This window comes from Hypomesus transpacificus, chromosome 10, assembly GCF_021917145.1.
Source record: "Hypomesus transpacificus isolate Combined female chromosome 10, fHypTra1, whole genome shotgun sequence".
In the NCBI taxonomy this organism is placed as follows: Eukaryota; Metazoa; Chordata; class Actinopteri; order Osmeriformes; family Osmeridae; genus Hypomesus; species Hypomesus transpacificus.
The window spans coordinates 5,571,065-5,598,471 of NC_061069.1; the positions used below are offsets into that span (position 1 = coordinate 5,571,065).

The following is a 27,407-nucleotide window of genomic DNA, read 5'->3' on the forward strand; positions in this document are numbered from 1 at the left end:
CTTCTATGGGGAAATACCGTGGCGATTGTTAACAAGCACTTGGAAAACTAGACACCAAATAAATCCACTGCGTAGCAAGTTTGGACCAGATTCAGGTATATAATACTCGTGACCAGCAAATAGGTTACTTCGTTTATGGGATGGTCACTGGTAAAACCAGTTGTGCTGCTTGCAAACCAAAATTATTAGCTGTGGTATCTGGCAGACAATTATAAATTGATCATTAGCAAATAACATAACAGTCTGATCTTCTAGCAATAAACCAATGTAAGTCTATTACGTTTTTTTCTGAATGAATTAAAATAAATGTAGCAATCAGTAAACCAAGCAAAATTAACAATCAGCGATACAGTATTTTGTCTGCCATGGTATCCGTGCTAAAACGACATTACCCACAGCTCAAGACTTCATACGTCACTTCCTGTCCGAGATGGAAACAGGCATTTCGCCAGGTGCTCAAAGAAGTAGGTATGTTCCGTCTTCCGCATGTTAAAAACATCTAGAATAATGGCACAACAGGAAGTAAAAGGTAAGGAGATATCGAATATTTTCAATATGTAGCTGATGTGACATTTAACATAGTTTTCAATGAGAGATTTGACAATGCAGTTCCTGGTAATTGAAACAGAAAATGGCACAGAATGTGCATAAACAAATTGCCATAAAAATAGACCAAGGGTGTCTATAATATAGACATCTGAAGTAAATTGTAGCCAAAACAACTCATTTTGCTAAATAGCGTTAAATTTGTATTGACAATTGATTGTCTTGCATTTGTTATTGTGCTAAATTGCCGAACCCGAGTCAACATAGGAAATAACTGGGAATTGGAAACAATCGACATAGCCCACATCTTCCTGTAGTTACAGTGGACCATAACATACTAGCTTAATCATCATTGGACAAAAAGCCTACTGCTTATAACCTTACCACACAAGATAATGGAACAGCAGTTGTAGGCCAGATGCCGCTTGCTAGCCCAGAGCCCAGTCTACAGTACATTTAGAGTTTGTGAAGACTGAGAAAGAACATTCTAAGTTGCCATCTATCTGTACGTTGATACTGCTGCATTATCACGACAGCCCTACTAGTAACTGCCAGTTAGAGAACCAAAACGTTAGACTCTTGACCTGCATGATTAACTGAGGTCAAGAGGTTGGTGCTCGTCTTCAATGCAAATGCAACGTATCGCAGGCCTTCAATAGCCAGATAAGGTAATACCTTTCACACTATTTATGACAACTAAGATGAAAGCCCTTTCAGATGATGTACAAGCTTTTAAAGAGAAAAAGAAAATGTGTTGATTTGGACATCTGAAGATAATAATTTCCTACTGTAACTAAGCCTAAAACAAATGCTTTTATGTTCACTGTAACTAATCCTGAAAAAATGCATATTGTTTTCCTTTGTGTAGAAAGGAATGTCTATTCATTTTAAACAGGAAGTAAATCACACAAAATAACTAACTGGTAATACCAAAATAGTTTCAACTGAAAAGGAAGTTCATTAAAGAGTTCAGGAACAGTTTTTGCTTGTGTGTCACATGAACTATAACACCGGAAATTATATTTTAGTTTAGTTTTATATCGTAAAGGTAGTGGCCTATATTTCTTGTGAATTATGAATACAGACTATACAGGATTCTTGTCAAATCATAATTAATTTTTAATTCAAATCCACACATTTTCAAACAAAGCTCATAAGAACAAGTAAGCCATGCCACTTATCATTCTGATATAGTTTTCTTCTAGTTAAGAAAACGTTTGTTGACACATGCTAATTTTGTCTTGTTTTTGGTTGATTTCAGAAAAAGCAGGAAGAATGCAGTGACTGTGGATCTGTATGGGCATTGAGCTCTTGTGCTTGTGAGATCTTCCACTGAAGTTGTCTTCTGTGGTGGATGTCGCCATACTCCACCAACTTGAATAGTCGTTGGCTGTAAGTGAGACAGGGGGGCCTTACCACCAACTGACTTCATTAAGGATAAGAGCCAGCCATGGATAGCCTATATGGCAGCAGTGTGGACTCACATGCAACCCACAGGGATGTGGGGTCTCTCTCTGGGCGAGTTGAGCCCTACGATGCCAGTGAAAAGAAGGGTATCTCTGATGTCAGAAGGACTTTCTGCCTGTTTGTCACCTTTGACCTCCTATTCATCACCTTGCTGTGGATCATAGAGCTCAATGTAAGTTTGAAGGTGTTTTGAAGTCTTGGTATTTGGAATGTGGTATATTGCAAGAATGTTGTTGAGTATTTGTTAAAAATAGTTTACAGTGCTAAAAAACGTTTAGCTCCGTATACAAAGACATGTGAAAACCAAAGCTAGGTCGTTTGCCATACCTACGGCATAAAATACATATTCATTCTTCACTGAACCAGGCAACACATTTTCAGATGTCATGATTTTTTGTATGGATCAAAATAATTTAAGGTCTTGGTTTTGTACTGTGGATTTTCCCAAAATACTTGTTGGATTTTATTGGGAAAAACTGTCTGATCTGGCTTCATTATATTCCTTTTTAACTAGGTTAACTAATCTTAGTAATTTGTCCTTAACATTGTTTATAAATGAAATGGGGTCCTGTAGAGCTTATAGTGATTTGAAAGAGGAAATCTCAGTTGGATGTCCTGAATGTCTTTCGATGAGCCTAGTTTGACCCAGCTACACAACAACCCTCTCACCCTTGAAGTTGTATGCACAATACACACAAATAAGCATATTGAATGATAATTGACACATACAGACACACACACACATAGTCAATCAAATACACATTTAATCCATTTAACAGGAGGGCAACTTTTCCTTTCTCCCCTTGATAACTAGCACATGATCACTACCTGGAAATAATCATCAATCTTTGAGAGGAACGAAGGAAACAAGGGACCAAGGGGACTAACAGACTATAGGGATACTTCTTCCTCTTCCATATTATTTACTGCAATGGCAATTGCTCATGATCTTTGAAGGGAGATCGTTTTTTACTTTCAACCATTTCCATACTCCATAAAAGTATCTTTAATATTTTGTGACCATAACAAAGTGGTGATTATTTTATTACAAATAAAATGACAAGCCTTTAGTCTATTGGTATTATGCTATATGATCTCTTAACCAGAATTTGGACTCAGATCATGTAGTACAACCCTATCACTGATGTATTGTCTCTCATGGCTTTGTTTTGTCCTTCACAGGTGAATGGGGGCATTGAACAACAGTTGGATAAGGAGGTTTTACACTATGACTACCATGCCTCCTTCTTTGACATATTTGTAAGTCAAGTCAAATTTGTGTCTGTCATTTCATGCATTGTGTTTTTTAAGATGAAAGATGCTAACTCTCTCTTTCTCTGTGTACATATACAATTGAAGCTCCTGGCTGTATTCAGGTTTGCAGCTCTTATCCTGGCCTATGCTGTTTGTAAACTGCGTCACTGGTGGGCTATAGCGGTATGTATTGTTTTTCTTAGCCAAAAATCCAACCCTCCTAACACTTCCTTTTTTGTGAGCCACTAAAGTGCGCTGTTGAGCCTAGACAAGCTTTTTCTAATGTATCCAACCAGTTCATTTGTCAGTCTGTTCCTTGTTTAGTCTACACAATACATCGTTATGGAAAATAATTGGATTGTTTGGTAACATACTTTTTCTTACTTTGAGATAGTATTCATACAGTGTCAAGATTTTGCTTGAGGGTGTTTTTCTAATGTATACACCACAGATTACAACAGCAGCCACCAGTGGTTTCCTGATAGCAAAAGTCATTTTATCAAAGGTATGTAACAAGGCAATAAAACAATGTTTTGACTGAACTGTATAAAAAAAGATGTGTATAACTTGTCAAAGGGCATTGTGCAACGTGCAATACAGTGACCAGGAGAAGTGAGTTAATGTAACACATTAGACACATGGCACTGAGAGTTAGGGGACCTGGGCCCCAAGTGTGTACAAATGATATGTTTGGCATTGTGAAAACATATTGTTGTACTACTATGTTATTGTTAACTCTGCCTCTGTGGCTGTTTATACCCTGGTTGGTAGGTAAGAATCATGACTGTGCATTTGCCAGTGGATATGTCTTTGTTTTGGCCACGTAAAATATGTCCATGTGCTCCAGCTCCTGTCCCAGGGGGCGTTTGGGTACCTCCTGCCCATCATGTCCTTTGTCCTGGCATGGCTGGAGACCTGGCTGCTGGACTTCAAGGTCCTGCCTCAGGAGGCTGAGGAGGAAAACAGTGAGCAACATGTGTTGTAGTGGTGTTTTCAGTTCACCCTTTTGTACCCTGGTTTACTTTTTTTACTTTTACTGGTGGTAGAGTGTATGTCACAATGGTCCTGCATATATAAACCATTTCTATTTGTAATCGGTTATTAAACCTTACTTCATATAAACACAGTGAAAATATATTTAGGAGAAAGGCAAGTCAAACAAACCATTCATAGAAATAACATCAAATGCCTGAAGTTTTTTTGGTTATAGTGCTTAAAAAATCTTGGTTACTTATGTGTCCTCTGCCAATATATTATTTATGAGGAGTGGTGAGGGTGGGCCAAGGCCTTGGCCACACCTAAGAAGAAGGTTAGAAATTCAACACTAAACTTTTCAGTTCCGTAATTCAAGGTAAAAGTTAACAATGATCTTTGTGCTTGTGATTTCAGGATATCTCTGTATAAGGGATGCCCCAGAGAGGGCTCCCCTGATGCACCCTGGACCACTATCAGACGGGCAGTTTTATTCACCACCTGAGTCTGTAGCAGGTGACTACCTCAAATGGATGCCAGTTTACATAGAAATTGATAGTGAACTTGATTTGCCTAAAATTTTTCTGTGGCTGGTATTCCAAGGCAAAATCCCCAGGATTTGTGGTCCCTTGTCCCTGTTTTATTGCGCTTTCTGTATGATACATGTACAATTAAAAAGTTAGTCCCTAGGAAATGCAGCTAAATGGTGAACTGTAAATGTTTACATGTTCACAAATCTCTTCAATGATTGTTTATTGATTTCCAGACTCTGATGAGGAGCTCGATGATAAACATGACCCTGATGATGCAGAGAAGGGCCTCATTTAGCAGGTACTGGACAGTTTGGTCTTCACTTTTTTGGGAATGTATCAAATGTGAGGGGGTGCTTTAAGTTGTAGAATATGTATTAGTATTTTAGTCAAAATTAATTATGCTTAGATGTTTTCTAGATTGACTGAACTAGACCTGTTTCATAATATAACGCACATACATTTTCTCTTTGTTTTTTCAAACAATAGGTAAACATTTTGTATGCATTTTTTTTTAAATCCAGTTTTGGAATTAACCTTTGAGACGTGCGTCATTGTTGGCTTGACAAGAGAAAGTGGACCCCGGTTCCTCTGCTGCAGTGTTAACGATGACCCATCTGTCCATGAAGGGAAAACTTGCCTTAGAACCATTACGTTCCATATGACTGGAAATGCATGTCCCTCAGCTTGTTCACTTAATGCATTGTCATATCTTTCCACCTCTTGGTTACTGAATCTTCAAAAGCTGACCCATTTCAAAGAAATACCCTTTTTCACGGCATTACTCTTTTGGGGTGATTTTTTTTTGACACTTTTGGATTTGTAAACAAGTCTTAATGGGTGTGACTGAAGGAAAGATCAATTCAGATTAGAAATAAGGGGAGATGGGTCAATCGTAGTATACGTCAACAATGTTATAGTTCTAAGTGTACACATCTGTGGTTTATACAGTATCTCTGTCTGGTTTGATTATAGGAATAGACATCAAGACTGTATTAACTGTATACAATTAGAACATTTAATGGGGGATATCTAATAGGATACAATTAGCAAGTCTGTTGTGCCTAAAAATGAAAATGTACCTATGCCATGCAGTGAATTGACTTGGTTTGTCTTTGAATGCATGCTTGGCAAACAGAGGGATTTCTGGTCATCCTATCTGCAACACAGATTCCTCATCATCTCGTGTTGGAGCTATCCCTTCTCGTCCTCTACATTCAAAATAGCTATTTTTTTGTTTTTGAATGAATAGACTGTATCTTGTCACAAGCATAAGTTTTTTATTTTATTGTGAGAACGCTATTCAACATTTGAAAATGGCCATTTGAAAGCATGGAGAGGATTGTTTTGAGCTCTGTGTCCTGAGTTTAAAACTCCATAGATGGTAGATCCAGCTAAATCCTTAAGCTTGTTTATGGTAAAACATCAGTCTGATCATCACTAAACTTGAAACTGTTGGCAGCACCTTAATTGCGTATTCTTTCCAATAAAATTGGCTAGTAATTACAATACTGGCATGTAATTGTCCTAACCTGCTTTGACAAGTGTAAGCTGTGTATGCTGATGCATGAAGCTATATTAAATACTTCCATATTTTACAGTTTAAAAGAGCTTATGTCAATTGTTTATCTTACATAATTGTACTACTCTATGGAGTTACAATCTGTGTTGAGGACAAAGTTACAAAAGTGTACGTGCCAATACATTATTTCTACTATTGTTTATGACTGTATTTGCTATAAAATCTACAAAAAGAATAGTTCGCAAAAGAATTGCAGGAATTAAAATCAATATTTCGTTTTAGCCATTTATAACGTTTGACATTAGATGTTTTACAGATGTAGAGAACAGTGTTTTAATTGCTTGTGTGCAAGGTGGTGGTCACTGTTTGTGGTGTAAAGTACAGTAGATACACAAAAATTGAACAAAACCGATGGAAAACAATGCTAAAAAATAATGTCCCACAGTCTGCTTTCCGGACGCGAGAGGGCATGTGACCCCCCATACACTATCAGTGGCTCGCCCTGTCCTATCAGGAGCAGCAGTGAGACGCCACTCGGGTCAGATGAGTGACACATCTAGGCATCATGTTTGGCCCGCATCACACGTCATACACATCTGACTCACACAACGAACAATGTAGTAGAACGGGCTGTAGGAGAACGGCCTGTAGTGCGCTTGGGTCTTGGTTTCCAAAGAGAACAAGTTTATAATGTTGATGATTCATAAGTATCCTCCCTAACTGCCTGGTGTCTCCTTTACCACCTGTAGACCAGTCTGATGATGATGAGGAGTCTCTGGGGGGTCTCTCCCCATGGTCCTGATCGCCGCAGTAAGAATGAACGGCTGTTTATGTCATGCTCTACCTCGGATAATCTCTCTAGCTTTGTGGTTGGATTCATTTGTGTCGTCTTATGAAAATGACAAACTTTTCTTAAGTCTTAACCTGCAATAAACAAATCCATGCTTTGAATCCATGTGTATTTCCAGTCTAAGACCACATCAGACCCTGTGAGTGTGCTGCACCAGCTGCTGTTGGGTTGCAGTGTCAAGGATTTTACAAGGTCGTATTCAATAGTATTTATTGCTACTTTTGTAGCATGGCACTATATTTCTACAGTAAATTATGATAAATAGAAGTTGATTTAAAGGCCAAAAAGTTAACCTACATTGTGAATAATCTCTGATACAATGCATTCTATTCTACATAGATGTGAATATGCAGTGTATTTGTTTTTGAAAGGGACTGGAATTTACAGTACGAAATGAGTTACCACTCTGTTTGCATACCAATGAAATAATTCAAAATCTTTATTGACTCATGACAATGTTCCAGATGACTGTGTGACAAAAGAAACAACCATTTGTGACATTATGTAAACCTTGTTTCCCAATGTCACCAGTCTCCCAAGACACGTCTTCCCAGACGTTGCTCTTCCATACAGTACATTTCATCAAACACATCATGTGGCCTACATTTCCAAAACATCAACTATTAGTCAAACATCAGACCTCTTTATCCAGCATGATCGTGTCACATTTGGGAAGAGAGGGGTAATGACATTTTGAGTGGAATCGGGCAAAATCAAAATGTTATAATTTAAATAAAACACTATACATATAAAATGGAATATTGTTGACTCACTTACATACATTAGTGTCATTATCGCAAACCTAAAAACTAATCAAAGCCATGGTGAACCTCGGTGAGAAATGTCAGTGTTAATAAGGTTAGAAAATGGTGAGTGTTTTGTACTGAGAAGACAAACACTTAAGACCGATGTTAATATCTTACAATAACACAAAGCTACTGTTGCTCTGCCTGGTGTCAGTTGAGGGCTGCAGGTCCTTTCAAGACCTCTTGGCTGTGCAAAAGAAAGTCAGCTCGTTTCACATCCCTTTTTCCTTAACCCCTTCATTCCTTACTTGAAAAGGAGGCCAAAAGATCCCAAAAAGGAATGCACCCACAGAAGTGTTGAAGCAGAGATGAAAACAACCGTTATAATTGCATTGTTATAATAATCCTCAGTATGATTTCATTGAGTATTTGTATGCTTTACGAGGAAGGCAGAGCCATTTATTTATTCAGTGCTTTAGTCAATGCCACAGGCTTCAACATTAATCTCATTCAATCAGTATTTCTCGGTGTCTGTGACTGTGCATGTATGTGTACGTGTGTGTAGCCAGCAGGGGTCAAGGGGAAATGTTTCCAGTACCTTTTTTGAGTGCTCGATCTCCAAGCCAACACCCCAAAGGGACAATTCACCCAATTAAACATTCCATTTGATATTCCACTTTTATAGACTCCATGATTCTTCCATAATATTTTTGAATGATTGAATGAGCCCCTTGTTGGCAACAAGAGTACCTCCATGCCCTCAGAAAGGCCAGAGTTCACATTGGTAGGTTGAGGTTTGAGGGAGAAGCCTGGAAATATGAGAGACCTCATCCACTCCCCCTCCCCCTCCCTTCTACACTGAGGCACTGCAGAGCCTGGGTCCTTTGTGATTGGTCGAGGTTCCACCAATACTATTGTCACTGGCTACCGGAGCCAATCGTCTCCTCAGGGGGCAGCAGGGAGATATCAAAGGCGTTCCCGATGCGAAGGAAGAACTTGCGCAGCACTGCTCGCAACTCGGGTATCAGGTCAAACTGCATGATCTCACAGAGGAGGGGGTAGTATCTGGACGCGTGGGCTTTGAACTGTGGAAAGACATGAGCACATTTGTCACAATCACAATGTTTTTCTAGCAGATTCCTGCCGTGGTCATGTGTATGGTGAGTAGAGGGGTGCATATTTCTGGACAGAACAGGGTTGGATGGATGCGTGGAACTATCTGGGGTGGAGCCGGTGTGCCATGTAGAGAGGGGGGCCGGATGTGCTTTGGGAATGCAGTCCAAAGGGTAAGCTTTACGGAGCGAGGGACTCACCCGGTCGTCGCCCAGCTTGACCACCTTGGTGAGGAAGAGGAGGAGGAGGTTGGTCCAAGCCTCCCTGTGGCTCTCTGAGGTCAGTGTCAGGAAGTAGGCGAGTGCTTCACCACACACACTGCAGCGGGGGAAAGATATTCTCTTAGTACGGCTGTGTGCGGCCAGTTAGAACCTATTCACGCATTGGCCGGAATACATCAACGCAGTTTATTTCCTGTGACACGTTGCCATTGTCATTGAAGCCATCCCAGAAAATGACCCAGAGTCTTACTTGAGCAGTCGTCTCTGCACGTGCTCCCAGGCTGCCTTGCGGCTCTCGTCTGCGTACATCCGGAAGAGGACGCGGAGGCTGCAGGCCAGACTGGTGGTCTCCTGCTTCAACAAGTTGGGCTTTGACTTCCCCTTGAAACCTTGAAGACAAAGAAAGAAATATTCCAAAAACAAACACACACACACAAACACACACACAGGAAAGCACGCATTTGGTCCATATTCACACTCACTCGCTCTGTGGTTGACCTGTTGAGAGTTACATTTGACATTTTTTTTAATTTTATTTTTATCGAGAACATCCTTTCATTCTAGTGTCAAGACTAGCTTTTCGAGTTGCTGGCAAAAGGGGCTGTTATTCAGAGATGGGATATGTGAGGTCAGACAGGACAGAGTTGCAGCCCTGCCACCCCCCTGCCACCACCCTGCCACCCCCCTGCCACCCACCAGCCTTCCACAGCACGGTCCTCTGCTCGTTGTTGGAGTTGAAGGCCTTGGCAAAGTGGTGGGACTCCAGCAGACAGTCCAGCAGCTTGAACAGCTGCTCCGAGGCCAGGTAGCGGTACATGCCCTGGTCCTGGTCCTGGCCCTCGGCACGCACGTCCGCATCCACACCGTCTCTCTGTGGACACGCGCACAACCCCGTTGAGTCCTGAAGTTTGAAGACTGGCTAGTGTTCTTTGAGAGTACTGGCTATAGCGACTGATGGTGAACTCAGACTCCCCTACCTGAGCAGCAGCCAGGTTCTCGGCGTCCTCCTTCCTGCTGGTGGCGGGGAAGAAGACGATGTTGTCGATGGTCTGGATCAGCTCCAGCTGCACCACACACTTGATGAGCAGGGCTGAGAAGAACCGCTGCTCTTGGATCCCTGCAAGCACAGCAAGAACACGCGCGCACACAGCACCGTTGAGGCTTGGCCTTAAGGGGAGAGGTTTTAAAGCCAAGGGCAGCAGAGATAAGGAGACACAGGGAGGAAGAGATGGAGGAAGGCATATGTGTGGAAAAGGCAAAGGGGAGACATGAGGTGTGACAGAAAAAACTAGAAGGAAGGTCAAACTGAAGAGTATTTTCGCATAAAAGAGATGGACATCACGTATCCTGTGCCCCTCCGACCCACACTCACTGGCCGGGGTCCTGGCTCTGGGGCCGTCCTCGTACGTGCCCGAGGAGCCACTGTATGTCCTCTGTCTCTGGTTGTCCTGGGAGATCCGGTCACCGCTGCCCACAGACTGCTGATCCTCAGCCCGACTCTGGATGTCCAAAGACTTCTGGGAAATGGAGTCCTAAGACACACAGACAAGAGCATGTATGTAATAATCCTCACCTCGCTATAAGGCGACAACATCAACGGTACGACCAAAACTGATATTTTCTAGGACTGATTCAAGAAACAAGGACCTCAATTGATGGAAAGGAGAACAGCCGTCTTACCAAGTCAAAGGGCACCATGGGCTCTCCCTCGGTCACTGTTGGTCTCCATGCCAGCAACCTAGAGACCAGTTGAACTCAGGTCAGACTAGTCAACACCAGTTTAGAGCTGTTGGTATTCAAACCTTTTGGTGACATGGGTTTCCATCCTGAGATAGACCACTGGGAGAATAAGAACCGTCTCTTACGCATGTGGGATGGTGGTCTTGAAAATGTCCAGCATACAGTTGCAGGTCTTGTCCCAAATCTCTGGGCTGAACTTCTCCCCATTTAAGATGACCACGTTCTCCAGGCAGTTGGTCCCTGAGCGAGCCAGCTGCTCGTTATCTTTAGAGAAAACAAAGGACGGAACAAAGGAAGACAGGATAAAGGAAGAAAGAAGTATCGTTCTGATGAACTAAGCCTCAATAGAATTTGAACCTGTAGATCAAACAAAGCAGTCTCCTCTCACCTTGTTGCACACACCAGTAGAGCTGGGAGAGGATATCTTGTAGGAGAATGTCACTGAGAGACTCAAAGTACTGGGTGAAGACATCACAGATGGCGTAAAGTGCATGGTTGCAGGTGGTCGTCATCCATTCTGCTTTCTGTGGCAAAAAAAGAAAAGAAGAGAGGAATCGTTATTGATTCCCGTCAACAGAATTTTGGTTCTGACTCTGACAAGTAAAAATGACGAACGCTTATTCATTCCCAATTACATTTCATTGAATTTAATTATCTAAAAGGCAGTCTGGGCGTGGTACCTCAGTTTGTTGCTCAGGCAGTTTCATGTTGTCAAAGATCCTGAAGATGATCCGGAACAGATCCTGCCACCAGTGCTTCTCAAAGGTGTGTCCGTAGGTCTTCATAATCTCAAACATCACTGTCAAGCCCCTGGGAGAAGAAAACATGTCCAGCAGGTATGACTCATCAGTTACCACAGCAACCCATAGAATAGGTAACCGTCAACACCATGTATTAAAAGAGGGGGAAAAATCCCTCATCAACAATGGCTGTCTTTCTTTAGGTCCGCGGATAGCTTCATTCAGGATATCCCGATTTCCTCAAGCCAGGAGAGTATTCCGGCCACATATCACAGCTTGTTCTGGTGTACATGTTGATCCAAGGTGTCCCAGCAGAGGGGTGTGAGGTCAGACAGGGCCCTGTGGGGGAGCTGAGACCTGGTGTGGTCAGAAGGCCCAGGGCTCTCACCTGGTCCTGACGTCCAGCTTGCACCTGTTGATGATGCAGGAGAGCTCAAACAGGATGGGGAACCAGCCTCGTACCCACACCCGGTCCTCGGGCGCTACATTCATGTCATCGCTGGTGTAGTCCTTGAAGGCCTGCCCAGGGATATGTAGGAGGTGGAAACCAAAGAATTCAAAACAAAGTCATCAATCTTCCTCCATGTTGTTTAAGCTACCCCAAAACCAAGTTCCGTATCTCTCTGATGAAAAGTTGCAGCGTTTGTGGAACAACATGTTTTTTTGTGGTGCAGCTTTTATACGGGGGTGGTGGGTGGGTGGTGACGAGGAGAGGATTGGTGAGTGATGTCACCAACTTCCCCGTTTTGATTTTGTAATGGTTTGCTGGACCCAATGTTAGTTTCCTCAAGGATAACAATGACTCTTGCTTAGAGACTTGTTGCTCTTGTTGGTTAGTGGTAACTAATTTAAAATGTTGTACTCGCCGTGAAATATTTACTGTTGCCCTTTGGCATTTATTTTGGTTGTTCGCAATATATGCTTCATGTTTTGGCTACCTGCAATGTTTTGGCGGTTTATCAGTGACCTATGCACTTTGTAAAGCTCTCTCTTGGAGGTCGCTTTGGATACAAATTTTAATGTAATGTAATGTAATAAAAGCGTCTGCTAAATGAATACATGTAAAAGCATGTAAATCTGCAGCATTTATTTGAGGACAGCGTTAATTTAACTGTATCAGATTTGAATGCAGTGGGGGTGCTGTATTTTGATCATAGAACTAGGGTATTTATGGCAGATTGTCGATTCCAAACGACAACATGGGCACCCGATACTTGCTGGTTTCAAACTCAACAGGTTAAGGTTGGAGTTGTGAGTTGAGGCCTCCTGTTTGTGGGGACACACCTGGGGCCTCTCAGACACATATTTGGCACAGTGGCGGATCAGGCGGATGGCCTCCATGCTGGTGTCGGGGAAGGAGGCGTTGCAGGCAAACTCTGACAGACACTTGACCGCATCCTGGAAGGAGTCAATGGTGGCCGGGAAATGCTTCTCAAACACATTCGCTGAGAGACAGAAGAACACAGACAAACATGACCTTACAGAACAGACCCATGACATACTGTATTAGATCATCCGCAAAGTTTCTTTGAATCACTTTTCTGGGTGTGAAGAAACTGACATGGAACTAAGTAGCATTTATCAATAGAAACGGAGTGAAAAAAACCCACCTTAATACCCCCTTCACCTGCAAGAGCAGCTACAACCAACCTCCAAAACCCCCCTGATGAATCCCTACTCACTGACGATGTGGCCACTGGTCTGGAAGGCCAGCTCCACGATGCTCTCGTCCTGATCGGACGCTGCCAGGTGGAACACCGAGAAGATGTTCTTCCATCCAGAGCGGATGTTGGCAGCCTGGGAGTTGACCATCTGGGCGATACACCTCACCACCATGTCTCTGATGGTGGGAGACCTGGAGGCGACCACAGGATGTCAGCTGCCATCTACAAAGGCTCAAGCTCAGAACTATGATGAGAATGAGAGAGAGAGGAGGAAACCTGAGTGTGATCCTCCCAACTAAAAGGACTGGAACCCACCTGTTCTTCTTCATGATGTGTTCGAAAGGCCTCAGGAAGTCCTTCTGGAAGCGGAAGTTCGCCAGCTCTCCCTTCTCCAAGAACTTCATGGACAGCTGCCTTAAGGAGTCCACGGCGAAGATAGCCACATCCTCGTTGGAGTAGCATCCAACCTGCACCAAATCAATTCATAAGTATTCTCAGCATAGTCAGTCAGACCTTAGGATGGCACCATAATAATAGAATAGCAGGCAATACTTTCTTTGTAAGGAACCTGGCAATAACACTTTGACAGTCATCAAATGACCTGTGCTGACAGGTAAAAAGTGAGACCTGAAGTGAGAGTTTAGAGTTAGGATCAGTGGACGGTCATAATCTGCTGGCTGACCTACAACACAACAATGCTCTCATTTTCTTTCTATTCCCACAATAGTCTCCTATCAAGGTGCTACCAGGACCATATAAGTAACACACAGGGTTCATATAAATGAGAATTTGTGACCGAAGTGGGTCCAGCACCTTGTTGAAGTGGTCCCCGATGACCTCCCAGATCCTGGACCACTGCAGGCGGATGCGGCCCATGTTGTAGTAGGAGATCTCCACGATCTTCTGCAGGCTGAACATGCGCGGGTGGGTGGGAGAGGCCAGCTCGTCCATCGATACAGCACACAGCCAGCGGACAAAGTCCACTAAAGACACAAGGACAAAAAGCCTTTTCATATTCACATTTATAAATACATTTACAATTCAAAAATGTGTATCAAATCATTCTACAGTGCAGAGTCAGTGGCTCTAACTTAGGTTTACTACTCCTTTAATCATGTCAAATCTAAAAGGATTTGATAACATGACAACATACATACCTACTGCGTTGCCATCCAGTCTGGTGGAGCCTGTAAAAATCCTGAACAAATACGCACGCAAAGTCAATTTATGGTACACGCGACTCAAGTTCCTTAAAACAGTACAACTTAGAAGAGGAAACGACACGAACAGCATTGAATAACTTCATTCCAAGGATGAATATCAACGTTGTGACAGGTACCTGTCTACAGCCACCACAACACTCTGGGAGCTGGTCTCTCCAATAGACTCCTGAATGCTGGCTATCTGCTTACGGTCCACATTACCACCTAGACACACACACACACACACAGACAGACAGAGAGGTCAGTAGGTTGTTCAACTCCATCAAACCCAGTGTGAGACCCTCGTCTGAGGTGGAGAGGTCCAGCCTGACCGATGCCGAGGTACTCGTCGCTGCTCTGCTCCCTCAGGCTGGCCAGGAGCCCCTCCTTGGTGCCGCGCCCCGTGCCCGTGCCCGAGATGTAGCGCGCCTTCACCCCGGTGCCAATCAGCTGGGCCAGCTCCAGCTGGCTGATACACTTCAGGATCTGGGCACGAGGGAGGGGTCAGAGGGTCAGCGAGAACGCACAGACGATGAACGTTCACTGTGAGACGCGTGCACCTCCCTTCCGGTCGTGGGAGGGTCTGATCAGTGATAGTAATGCAGTGTTGTCCTTCTGACTGGGCCCCGTGTGTGTCCTGTGTCAGTCTGAACCCGGCCCTCCAGTACCTCGTGCCAGGAGTTGCCCAGGTAGTTGCCGTCGGTGTGGGCCACGGTGATGAGGGTCTTGATGGTGTCGATGTTCTTCTGCTTCATCTCAGTGATGCCCGAGCTGGCGGTGAGCAGGGTGAACCTGGCCAGGGCCTGCACGTACGCGTCCCGCTCCAGCTACACACACACACACACACACACAGGTTAAACAGTCCCCACACGACACAGCGTCAGCCTGGCGTGACCACAGAGGCGGCTGTAGGAGGAGCTGTGGACGTGGTAGGGGGCACCGGGCACCCCCGCCCTGCCCCAGGAGGAGGAGTCTACCTGGATGGAGAAGATGCAGGCTATCCTGATGGCACAGCGGATGCCCTCCAGACACAGGGAAGCCACCTCGGTGTCGTCACAGTCCTGCAGGCCCACGCTGAACGCTGCCAGGAAGGGCGTCCACGCCAGCTGCACGCCGTCCAGACAGGGTTAGCGTTTCACATCAGGTTGTCTCGTGTTAATAGGTGGGGGGACACACGATAACAAGCCTCACTCCAAATACTAAAGTCAAAGAGAAAAGGACCCCGAAACGAAACACCTAACGAGATCGAGTTGCGTGTATGCGACCTTGAATATGGCTGAGGTGTGTGTGTGTTTAGCGTGTGCGCGTGTCACCTTGAACATGGGCCTGACGTGGTCGAGGTGCGTGGCGGAGGTGAAGGGGGCCTGGACGTGGCTGACTGCCTCCATCAGGGCCTTGGCTGTCTTGGCCATCTGCTCCATCTCCACGTTGTAGAGCAGCCTGCGCTGCTTCTCACTGGCCACGCCTGGGGAGGGACACGGCTCCCATAAATGTACACACACACACAAACACACACACAGGGTCCGAATACACATATCTATACATGCACAGGGCACACAAAACAACAGCTAGACAGATACACATAACAGATGGGACAGCTTGCATACACAAAAAATATACTCCAAACATGCATACATCCAAACAGATCTAGGAACAGGCAGGACATGGATACAGAACAACAACAGGGAGGACACTCACTATGTTTGCTTGATTTGAGGGTCAGTTCCTTCGTTTCCTTCATGGCGATCTTCTTCCCTGCTATCTCGTCGTAGATGGCTGACAGGTACTCCTCAGGCAGGTCCTTGCTGTCGTTGATCCCGCGGTTCATCTTGATGTACTGCTCCTTCGTCATCTTGTTTTTCACCTGTGACACGGAAGGAGAACGAAAAACACACATGACGTTTGGAGATTTTCCAATGATCTTCAAGCCCATCCCTGGGGAAGCTGAGTGAAGCTGAGGTGAAGCGGCCTGTCGTACCTGGGGGCTGTGGAGGTCCGTGGTCAACATGATGATGGAGTACGCCAGGACGTAGGCCGTGTCTGCACTCGCAAACAAGGTTTGTCTGAATGGGTAGAAACATGGGACAGGGAAACAGATGTTAACAACCTGTACGCCTATATCCTGGAATTCAGCTGAGCAGATTCTACGAGTCTAATCCCTGCAGAGGAGCCTAGATGGTTATCATATACAAAAAAGCACAGTAGAAGCACAGTAAAGAAAAGTCCCTATCCACCACTTATTAATAGCAACACAAGGCTTCCAAGACAGACTACCTCTGCCAGCCAGCCAGTCAGCCAGTCAGCCAGGGATCCACAAAGACTCACCCTTGGTTACACTCAAGGTATCTAGCAGCAAACTTCTCCATGAGCCTGTCGATCTTCTGGGCCTCTCCCGGTAGACGGAAGCCCTCCAGGAAGATGCGCAGCGCCGAGACAAAGTCCTTCCCCTGGAAGTCCATCTGGTCCACGTAGGCGTACATCACCTCCTTGTTGAAGCGCTCGTTGTCCCCCAGGAACTCCCCCACTTGGGTCTGACAAACACCATGAGACACAAGCAGGTGGTCACGGCTGCTGTTAAGATGTTTGGAATCCTATTGGTTGAATATGTCATTCTTTATCACGAGTAGAATGCTCTGGCTATTGGCTGCCCTACAGTCAGCTTTATAGACAGTATGATATATTATATGGATACCATTTATCTCCCTGCTATGCTTTATTGTAATGCCCCACCCAACCACCACCCAGGTGGAGGTCCTTACAGAGTCCAGCCTTTCTTCCTGGTGAAGGAACTGAGCCAAGTCCTCCGGCGTCGTTCCCAGCATGCCTTGCTCCTGCAGGTATTGGATCCCCCTCTTTGGCTTCTTGTTAAAGCTACGCAGAAGAAGAGAGGTGTGGAGTCGTGTAAGAGACGACAGAGCGACGACACCACACCCAACCTCACGCTCGACACAGCCAATCCCGATACGGAAGCATCCAGGAAATGATCGAAAATGCAAGGAAACGGAGGTGGGGCTAGCCGGACGTTCCCGACGCTCCATTGACTTACAGGTCGATGCCTTGCTCGATGATCTCCTTCTGCTGCTTGAGCACCTCAAACTGCTCGGGGTTGTCGGTCCCGGACATGAGCGTGGAGTAGCTGCCGATGCCAGAGGACGAGGTGGAGTCCAGGGAGTTGAGGCTGCCATAGCGGTTGATGCTCTCCGGGGCTTTGGGCTCACTGGGCTCCTGCTCCACAGGCTTCTCCTGGCCTGGAGACGGACGCAAGGCAAGGGAGACATCCCATCATAAGCATCAACCCATAAAACAATGGAGTGGCATGGGAATCCGGTTGGGGTTAAAGGGACCACACCTGGGTCAAGTACTATTTGTAAATACTGGACGTGTTTAAGTCTGGAAGTCCAATACTGGTCTTTCAGGCACTTCTGTGCTGTCTCTATCTAGCCTAGGAAGAAGGGGCTCCACATAGGTGCTCCATAATTCTCACCCAATGCTAGTAGACTACAGTGTTGCACATATCATGCTGCTGTTTAACTAGAAAACTAGCAGGGAAAATGATCACCAGTAACAGTCTCTAACATGTCACTAAATGCTCTCGTGAAACCCATGGTAGAAAGTGGAGAGAGAATGAGCAACGTTGGAGAGAGAGAGAGAGAGAGATACAGACAGGCAGATGGATAAAAGAAGGAGTGAGACATCGGGTGTGTGAGACAAAAGCGAGCTCAGTTGTGAGTTGCCTTACAGTGTGTTGGAGTCTGGCTTCAGTAAGTTACTCAGTAGAGAGCCCCTAGGCTAACACACTGCCTCACTGCCTCACACTGACAATGAAGCCTCAGAAGGGCTTTACAACCCCTCTGCCCCTGATTCACCAGCAGAACCCCCCCCACACACACACACACACACACACACACACACACTTCCAAGTTCCCCTCCCCCCCACTTGAGTGTTTGTGATAGCAGATAGCTAGCTGTCTAGCTTTCTATGGAGACCCAGTGGCCCCAGCCAGTGGCCCCACGTCTAAAAACAGACCGTGTGTCATGTTTCGGTGACGTCGCCCATCCCAGCACCCCAGGCCTGAGGGGGACGTCTTACCCAGGCTGGTCTGTGAGTTGGGGTTGACGTACTGGTCCTTGCTCCACTCCACCATACACTTGAGGATGGATACTAGACACTCCAGACCCTTCTTTCTCAAGCTCAGCTCCTACAAAGCAACATCGAGTCACGGTTGTTATCGCTTAGCAGGGACCACGCTAATCAAAGCACTGAACGAACAAAAAGGGTGAACAGTAAGTGTCGGATTGAGTGGTGGTGGATTTTCTGCTGGGCTGTGGTACGATGAACTACATTCATGGATGACAAAAGTGGACATGGGGTGGAGGGGACCAGGGTGAGCAGGGAGCCTAAAGCGCAGGTCTGGGTCACCTGAGCAGGCGTGGTGCCCAGCTCGTGGCCCGCCCGGCCCTGGGCGATCTTGGACAGGTCGTTGACGAGCCTCTCGAAGATGTTAGCAGCGTTCAGGTCACAGTCGTAGTTGACATAGATATCGACCACACTCTGGGCATCTGTGGTGAGGAGGAGAGGACAGAGTGACCAGGCTGTAGACCCCTGCAGCTTATGGAGGGCAGGGTTAGGGATAGACAATACACAATGGAATGATACACAATACACACAATATACAAATCCTACCGACAACCGTTTGTTTCATAAATGGAATTGAACATTATGCACTATATGTTAACAATACTGACAAAGCAATCAAATCAATAATGCCATCAACAAACTGAATAACTGATGTGGTATATTTTATGAATGTTTTGACTAAAGCTCTGCACCTCCCGATGCAAACCACAGTACCTGCACATATCCGGGTCAGGCTCTGAATGACCATCCACTTGTGATCAAAGGAACTGGTGGACGTCTCCAAGATGTAGAGGAAAATCTCTTTGAAAAACACCTGAGAAGAAAGAGAACGTGTTCACTTGAAGTGCTCTGATAACAAACGATAACCGTTTTCACTGGATATTTGTATTGAACGGATACATTTCAAATCTCTGGGTCAGTGATTGATTGTATTTAAAAAGGCATCAAGGGTCAAATATCAGATTTTTAATAAATATACCGGTCCATACCTCAATCTGCATCTTGAGGTGTGTCTTGAAGTGGGACAGCAGGGTGAGGAAGATGGAGAGGGAGAGCTCAAAGACCTCCGGCACGGAGGACACCCCGTTCTTGGACAGCGCCACACACAGGTACTGCTTGATGGCGTTGATGAACATCTCGTTGGTCTTGAAGATGGGCCCGGCGTTCTGCAGGATGGACATCAGCAGCTGCAGGGACAGCACCTTGGAACGCAGCTCATGGGACCTGGGTAGACAGAAGGACACACACACACACACACAGACAGACAAGCAGACACAGCCACGTCAAACACAGACACACATTCTAATTGGACAGTCTTGATCCAGTGATTACGTTCAGGTAAATACGGTCACAAACCCAGTTGAGTTTGTAAAGTGAAATCTCTTACTTGGGATCTGGGGGTCCATCAGAAAGGGGCTTCATGGAGAGTTTGCAGAGGGAGCGGAACACCAGGAAGGCGTCCTTCTGGAGGATGTGGGAGAACTTAGCTACAGGGGAGGAGCCACTCGTCCCCCCAGACTCCTGGGACAGAAGGACCGAAGAACATAAGATCTTCGACACTGAAGTATAGCATTTCACTTCAAATCGACAAGATCTGGGATTTTAGCTGTTGAGCATTTGAGGCGCGGAGCTGACGATGCCATCGAGGGGGTGCTGGAGCCGGGGGGGGGGGAGGGGGGTTACCTGCGTGTCGTTAGAGGAGACAGAGAGCCTATCGTCTGTCAGGGAGGGGGTGAAGCCTGCAGATATGGGGGTGCCAGGGATGCCGTTGGTGTGGACGTTCTCAGTGTCACTGCCCAGGCCTGCCTCCTCCTCTGCAGGGAGCTCTTCTGCACACTCACTGGTGCTGCTGGGCTCTCTACTATCTAAAAACACACACACACGCACGCAGCATGTATACTTCATTATACTGATTCACACAGGAACACACATACTGTATAGATAGGCAAGCACCCAAAGAGTAGGGGAGGGGGGATTAGGTAGAGATGCTACACATCAAACGTCTGTAAGCGTCACATCCCATTACCTCTGACCACTGTGTTGACCACCTCCTGGAGAATGTTCTGGACTATCTCCTGAGCCTGCTCCTCGTAGTTGACCGTGTCGTCCTCGCCCTCTCCCGAAGCCTCTTGCCTCATACAACCTGGGAAGGGAGGTCAATGGTTACTTTGCCCTGTGTGCCTCGACCAAAGCAGTAGCAAGTTTCACACCATCAGGTAGCCGTATAGGTGAGTCCACCTCCACTCTGGGGCTAGGGCTGGGGGGGGGGGGGGCTGGAGGGGGGCGGGGCTGAAGGGGGGCGGGGCTGAAGGGGGGCAGGGCTTGAGGGGGCGGGGCTTGAGGGGGGAGGCGCTTACACTGTGCAGCAGCCGTGGCCTGGTCAGCCTCTGTCTGCTCGTTCTCCACTCTGCAGAACACGGAGCCGTTTTCTGGCTCCGGGTCCTCGGGAAGGTTCTGCTCAGGCACCTGGCTGGCCTCCTCAGGAGGGGCGGCGGTGGTGCTCGGGGTGAGGGCGGGGGTCGGGGTGAGGGCGGTGTGCTGTGGCTGTGGGGAGGCAGAGAGGTCCTGGTGGCTGCCTGGAGACTGCTGCTGCTGCTGCTGCCTCAGACGATCTTTCTCCATCTGCTTGGCCTCCTGGAGCTGGGGAGGGAAACAGCACACACACACAGAGTGAGACAAGGCCTCTTGGAAATATAAATCTCAAAACAAGACAGGTCAAACTGTCTCCCATGCATTGTACAGCCAAGCATACCAGCAATCCAGCAATGGGCATCATTATGGAGATAACATATATTCATTCATGTCTTTTCATAGCAGAATAGTACAATACTTATTCAGACCTCTAATGCCATACCATGGAGTAATTTATGGATTAACAACATTGTATGTTTGTGTAAATATGGAAGGTTAGGTAAATGATAACCATTTAAATAAACTAAAATAGCTGTTAAGCTCGTGAACTGGTAAAAGTGCAGCACTATCCATTGTAAAATACATACAGTTTCACAGTCTTCCACAATGCAAAGAGCTAAAGTTAAATTGACCGTTCACTCCAAAACCAAAGATCAATGTCAAGCCACCATGCTTCAAACCTGAGAAAAAAAATTAAAATAACAGAAAAACTAGACGGTGCTTTTCCATTCTTTGGGGGCTTAAATATACGACAGGACTGCACTTCCCTTGAAGTTTGAAACCATTCGACAAACTCAACATAGGTTTGAGAGTGAACTGTCTCTTTAAGTTTGCTTTCCAGATCGACAGATCAACTCTCATGAACCAGCCGTGCCAGCGGAGGAGCAGTCCCTCCAAACCAGGCGTCAGTCGGCAGACACAGCAGGGAGGGGCCATGCCAAGATGCACATGTCTGACAGAGCGACTGTTCACACATCAGCCATTTCCAAATAACAAGCACTCCATATCCTGTAGCCCGCTTTACCTGACGCGTTCTCTTTCTGGATGACTGAGACACACTTATCCTGTGATTTGAATGCTGGATACCGGTGGAAAGTTAGAATAATGGACTTTAAAACTCACATCACTAAGGGCTGCTCCCTGCTGTTATTGAGCAAAACAGATGAAAATCTGGCCTTTGGCTTACACAACAACAATGCATGGTACGCTATTTTAGGAGCAGCCAGATGCCGATCCCCCCTGTACTGGACTCAGGCTGACCCTGAGTAAACACGGCCGACGGCATCTTTCGAGAGAGCGGCGGAGGGGCTTACGGCCTGGTTCTCCATGCGAGCGAAGATGACGTTGAGCATCTGGGTGAGAGTGGCCTTGGCAGTGGTCTGGTTGATCAGGTTCTTGCTGGCCAGGTAGATGTTGTAGCAGGTCCTGACGGGCTGCAGGACGGTGCCCTCGTGGATCTCTATGTGCTGGGAGGTCACCGCCGTCAACAGGGCCTGCAGGGGGAGGAGCCACAGGGGTGAGCGTGTGACAATACTGTGACGGGCACATGTGAAGATCCTTCATCTCTCATTTCGACCCGGTCGTATATTCCCAAGGTCTACTGCAGCTGTTAGCGACTGGATCGGTCGTCGGATGCGACCGCGTACCTTTATGATCTGCAGCTGAACGCCCTCGTCGGTCTGGGGTCCTTGAAAGCAGCCGCATATCGTCTCAATGATTCTGTCTATCAATCTCTTCCCTGGCGTGGTGTTGTCCGGGGCGTTCCCCGTGAGGTGGCCATAGGCTATGAGTTTCTGGGGGGAGAAAGACGACTGTCACGCCCCAAGACCAGGCCCATCGACATTGTAGATGTGCTTGTCCCGATACAGGAAGCGGACCCACTCACTGACCTGTAAACAATCCAGAGACGTGATGACGATGCGTGGGCATTTGGACTGGCAGGCTAGCTCGAATGGCAAGAAGTATTTGTCGGCTTCGATAAAGTTTTCCTTGGATTTAACGGGTGGGAGAGCACTAGAATCTGCCTGGGTGTCTCCAGGCGGGGGGCTGAGGGCGGGACACGAGGAGGGAAGAGTTCATGGTTAAAATACATGTTCTGGAAAGCACAAAACAACACGTCAAAGGGATTCAGACATGTCATGTGATGTGATTGTTCCCTTAGCAAACAACTTAAAATCATAAGTCCACTTCATAATAATCATAAATAGTATGGGAGGTAGACTAATCAAAATGACACAAGCCCCGAGGTGATCTAAAAGAATTGGGTATTTGGAGTGGACTATCCCTTTCCCTATCCCTACAAGGTCCACTGTTAACTGTCGTATGTGAACCATGGTTACTATTGACAGCTGAGCTCCGGTTTGGTCTTGTGGAGCTGTGAGCGTGTGGAGAGGTATAAGGGATGTCAGACTGGCAGTGCTGGTCTCCAAGGTGGGCGTTGTCACAAAAACTATTCATTAGCTGGAGGAAGCTAACCCCGAGCTCCTGTCACTTTAGAGTAATGCTGATTCACTGCACTTCCCTTGGCTTGGTGTGAGGGGTCGATTAGGGCACAGGTGTTTCAGTGAGAATATTTTTCTTTCACAAGGCTAGAGCTGTACGGGTCACTAAGCAGCACTGATCATCGGAGCATCAGGGGGAAAACAAGCAACGGTGTGGCAGAGGACAACGCTGTGGTGAGAGGAACGAGGTCTGGGGAAGCAGGCATCTAAACAGACAATGACACCATGGCATAGCATACACACCACACACACACGAACATACATGAACGTGCACATTCTCTCCCTTTCACACACACACAAACACACACACACACCAATATACCATATATATATATATACCAACCTCAATTTCTTAACTTCTTCTTTAATTTCCTCTGAAAAAAAGAAAACATCAATCAATGCAATGAATGGTCAACATTTTGCACACACAAAAAAAACTACTACTTTGCTAAAGTAGAAGAAATAGATAAGTGTCCAGGCCGAGAAAGAAAGTGCAATAAAAAATATATTGATATTGATCTGCTGGTCTTCAGCAGAGCTATCGACTATTATCCAGGGCCAAACATCGTCAGACAGAGTACATCCCTGGCCATACACATGCTCTGTATGTGTATGGCCTATATGAAATTCAACATGTGACATGTGTCTCTTCCCTTCAACAGGGACAGAGACGCACAATCAATTAGACCATAAAGATGGAATGGGGGTCATGCCACTTTCTCTAAAAAAGACGCCTTTATCGCCATAAGTAAGGCAGGTTAATGAAGTGGGTACCACAAAGCTGGGTTCTAGAACGCTTCTGAAACTAAAGGGCTGTGGGTGAGAACAGAAGAGTCTTTGTTCAAGTTTAATACATCTCTAATCAATCAACTGGCAACAATGCCTATTCAGAAATGAGATTTGCCAAGGCATAGCCCTGCAGGAGAAGGCTTAGTATTGTCCACAAACACAGCACTGTCGTATGTAGAGCAAGGCCATGTCACCTACACTCAAATACTATCACTATTTCTGATTCAATCTACATTTTCCACTGGCGGAGCAATGCAGGTCAAGCACAGCTCTGCAAAGCCTTTCTCTCCTAAGGTTAGAGTCATTCAGTTTGCTTGTTTTAACATGCATTAGATTTCAGGAGATGACAGAGTTTATAGGCTTTAGCAAATAGTGTCATGTAGTTATTACTTTAATTGCAGGTGAATGACGATACATGTATAACTGGAACTATATTGAACATTTTTCATTATCCATACGTGGATTTCTGGTTTTGAAAAGGCAATTGAATAATATGAGACACAGTTCTCCTAATGATCTGATATGGAAACTTCCCGCATGAATGGCTTGACTCCTGTTAAGGCATCTGTAAACAGTAAACGGCAACAGGGACTATGGGTCAGATTAAAATTGTCTGACATATTCATTTTATATGATCCATTATTTGAAACATATCTTGTGTTCCATAATAAAATCAAGTGGGTGCATGGCACCTAGAACACAAACACAACCTGTAGAAGCAGACAGTGAGTCTGAGACCAACAGTTTTTCTATGTCTGTGGTTTCTCTGCTATGACGATTGTAATGTAGCAGGTCAAGTTAACATGTCTTGAGTAACACTGTTCTAGATTGGCTCATCCTCAAGTACCATCAGAGACATACAGATGGTAGGTTCGCAAGTAGCCTATTTCACTAATGTTCTTCATCATTTTTGCTATGGCAAGACGGGGGTATATCAGTCCTGTAAACAGCTGCATTCAACTTGTTCCTAGAAAAGGATTTCGTCGGATTTTGACAAAAACAGCAATGTAGCCTACTTTCAAAAAACATTCAGTCATTTCACTATTCGAGTCAGCTTAGTAGCCTGTGTGTGTTTCAGCTTTGGAGGCACCGTGCCATCACGGGATGCTGGTAGGATCAAAACAGAGAACCCCTCCCAATACCTGCAACCTCCCGCACTAGCTACTTTTATTTAGGACCCTACCAGCTAACTGTATACACGTAATTTGGTAGGAAATGGTTCAAGCTTAAGAACAAAATTAGCATAATAACCCTAAACGCAAATATTAGCTACATTATTAGACAGTATAATGTAGCTAATTATGTTATACAACAGTGTTGTTGCTGTTCTTAAACTCCCTGGTATTGGGCTGTAGCACGACGTTAACAAAACAATTGACAAATTGTAGAGAAACATTGTCGTAACATAGGCTACTCACCTAATGCCACCTCACAGGCTTTGCGCAACTGGGAATGGTGAGCTTTTTTCACCTCCTTATCGGCTAAAATCTTCTCCAGTGCTCGGGTTAGAAACATGTTTTTCGTTTTACTCTCATACATGACGTGAGGAAATCGTATAGATGGTGCTGTCCCGTGGACAGAAACGGGTCTTTGATTTCTATTCGGCAAAGACTGGTAATCATGTACTGTCACGAAACATATAAATATCCTTTATTAAAAGGAAATCCCACCGTTCTGTTAGTAACCTGTCAGCGCCATGTTGGAAGGAAACAACGTCATTCCGTTGCCTACGTCTGCATTGTAACGCAAAAAAAAAAAAAAAAATACACATGACTATCATAAATGTGCGGTGTAAATAAAATACCTTACCTTTGCATTATTACACAGTTTATTTATATTATTTGTCGATCTAAAACTGTTCACATCAACCAAATTCAAAACATAGGGTCTACGTTTCACACCAGTTTTCTAAGTAGTGGTATCTATTTTTGTTACTGTTACAGCAAGCTGTAAACCTATTTGTTTACACGAAAAAGGTGCAGTATGAAAAATAATGACTTGTATTGATTGTAGTCTTTTTTTTTTTTTTACTCTATCCCCTTGTGGTCGTTCAGTGGCACAACACATTAAGTATATTGGAAGAAACACATCTTCTATTCAGCTCACAATACTAATTAAATCAAATCAGCATTTATTTGTATGGCCCTTTTTAAAACATCACAGAGGGCTTTACATATGCCCACATAACTGTCCCTCAGCCAACCTAAACTCTCAAGCCCCAACTAATTAAAACTCATTCATCCAAAGGCACATGCATTTGCAGAAGATCTCAAAGTTCCTTCTTACAGTGAAACTGAAAGTGAAGCTCAAATAATTTATATATATATATATATATATATATATATATATATACACACAGATTTCATACATATAATCATGCTTCGAATCATGCTAAGTAAAAGGGGCTTGACTGGCTTTCTTAAGCTTTGTATAAAGTAAATGTTTCCAAAGTATCTTAAGTACATTTTTCCACAATCAACAATTCGACAATTATCTGCGGTTACATTCACTTAAATGCAGATTTCATAAACAACAAACTCAACTGTACTTTTTATTTCATGTTTTTATTGACAGAAGTCAGGTATCCAAGGCATTTGTAAACAGTGTGTTCACAAATAAACTACATTTTGCTTCTTACCATGACCATATAATGAGGCATTACCAGTTAAACACTGTCATCTTAAATTAAATACAATACAGAGAAAAAAATAAGATAAGACTCAAATCTACCAGAAACTTTTCAGAATGATAGAATCAAAGTCAAGTCCATGTTTCAGTCAGTCTTCTTGATGTCACATACATAGAGTGAGCACTAGACAGGGAGGTGAAACACTGTCCTTAGGCTCCAGAGAAAGTGGAATTACATTTTTCCAAGCAAACTTGGTTGAACATTAGGCAGAAAGTAAACCAAAATGACGTAGCCTCAGTTGAAATTGTTCCACAGAAAAGATCCTTCGTTCAGGTCTTTGAAGAACATTCTGCCAGTGCTCAACCCCAATC

At 45.1% G+C, this 27,407-nt stretch overlaps 2 protein-coding genes across 6 annotated transcripts; one reads left to right on the plus strand and one right to left on the minus strand.

The window, feature by feature from the left end:
- Nucleotides 1–409: 409 nt before the first annotated feature.
- On the plus strand, nt 410–7,895 carry stard3nl (STARD3 N-terminal like). 5 transcript variants are annotated; one of them, XM_047026901.1, is made up of 9 exons: nt 410–468; nt 1,808–2,185; nt 3,196–3,273; nt 3,373–3,450; nt 3,719–3,772; nt 4,115–4,232; nt 4,657–4,755; nt 5,006–5,070; nt 5,259–5,944. In XM_047026901.1, the coding sequence occupies exons 2-8, from the start codon at nt 1,997–1,999 to the stop codon at nt 5,065–5,067; spliced, it is 678 nt and encodes a 225-aa protein (XP_046882857.1). In that variant the 5' UTR covers nt 410–468; nt 1,808–1,996; the 3' UTR covers nt 5,068–5,070; nt 5,259–5,944. The 5 variants fall into 5 exon arrangements, with proteins under 5 accessions (XP_046882857.1, XP_046882855.1, XP_046882854.1 ...); XM_047026899.1 differs by lacking the exon at nt 5,259–5,944 and adding an exon at nt 7,041–7,895 and having other exon boundaries at nt 421–529; XM_047026898.1 differs by having other exon boundaries at nt 421–529.
- Nucleotides 7,563–26,106, minus strand: LOC124472190 (brefeldin A-inhibited guanine nucleotide-exchange protein 1-like). The gene is made up of 39 exons (XM_047026897.1): nt 25,826–26,106; nt 23,962–23,992; nt 23,007–23,163; nt 22,764–22,910; nt 22,431–22,610; nt 21,063–21,345; nt 20,732–20,848; nt 20,389–20,570; nt 20,093–20,226; nt 19,695–19,929; nt 19,420–19,519; nt 18,988–19,127; nt 18,658–18,766; nt 17,614–17,815; nt 17,327–17,438; nt 16,893–17,098; nt 16,546–16,630; nt 16,266–16,431; nt 15,881–16,032; nt 15,545–15,673; nt 15,236–15,394; nt 14,900–15,053; nt 14,705–14,792; nt 14,523–14,563; nt 14,179–14,348; nt 13,681–13,832; nt 13,384–13,556; nt 12,986–13,146; nt 12,090–12,220; nt 11,642–11,771; nt 11,350–11,485; nt 11,087–11,225; nt 10,902–10,959; nt 10,594–10,753; nt 10,199–10,338; nt 9,918–10,092; nt 9,472–9,610; nt 9,201–9,318; nt 7,563–8,972 (listed from the first exon to the last, which is right to left on the minus strand). Exons 1-39 carry the CDS (start codon nt 25,944–25,946, stop codon nt 8,805–8,807), a joined length of 5,580 nt encoding a protein of 1,859 aa, XP_046882853.1. The 5' UTR covers nt 25,947–26,106; the 3' UTR covers nt 7,563–8,804.
- Between the last annotated feature and the right edge of the window lie 1,301 nt (nt 26,107–27,407).

Excerpts from the sequence above, each read along its gene's own strand:
- stard3nl (XM_047026901.1), top strand. The coding sequence starts at position 1,997 with ATGGATAGCCTATATGGCAGCAGTGTGGACTCACATGCAACCCACAGG. Across the intron at positions 3,451-3,718 it reads GTCACTGGTGGGCTATAGCG|ATTACAACAGCAGCCACCAG; the intron begins GTATGTATTGTT and ends TATACACCACAG. Across the intron at positions 3,773-4,114 it reads CAAAAGTCATTTTATCAAAG|CTCCTGTCCCAGGGGGCGTT; the intron begins GTATGTAACAAG and ends CATGTGCTCCAG.
- LOC124472190 (XM_047026897.1), bottom strand. The coding sequence starts at position 25,946 with ATGTATGAGAGTAAAACGAAAAACATGTTTCTAACCCGAGCACTGGAG. Across the intron at positions 23,993-25,825 it reads AGCCTGTGAGGTGGCATTAG|AGGAAATTAAAGAAGAAGTT; the intron begins GTGAGTAGCCTA and ends TCTTTTTTTCAG. Across the intron at positions 22,611-22,763 it reads TTCAGCTGCAGATCATAAAG|GCCCTGTTGACGGCGGTGAC; the intron begins GTACGCGGTCGC and ends CTCCCCCTGCAG.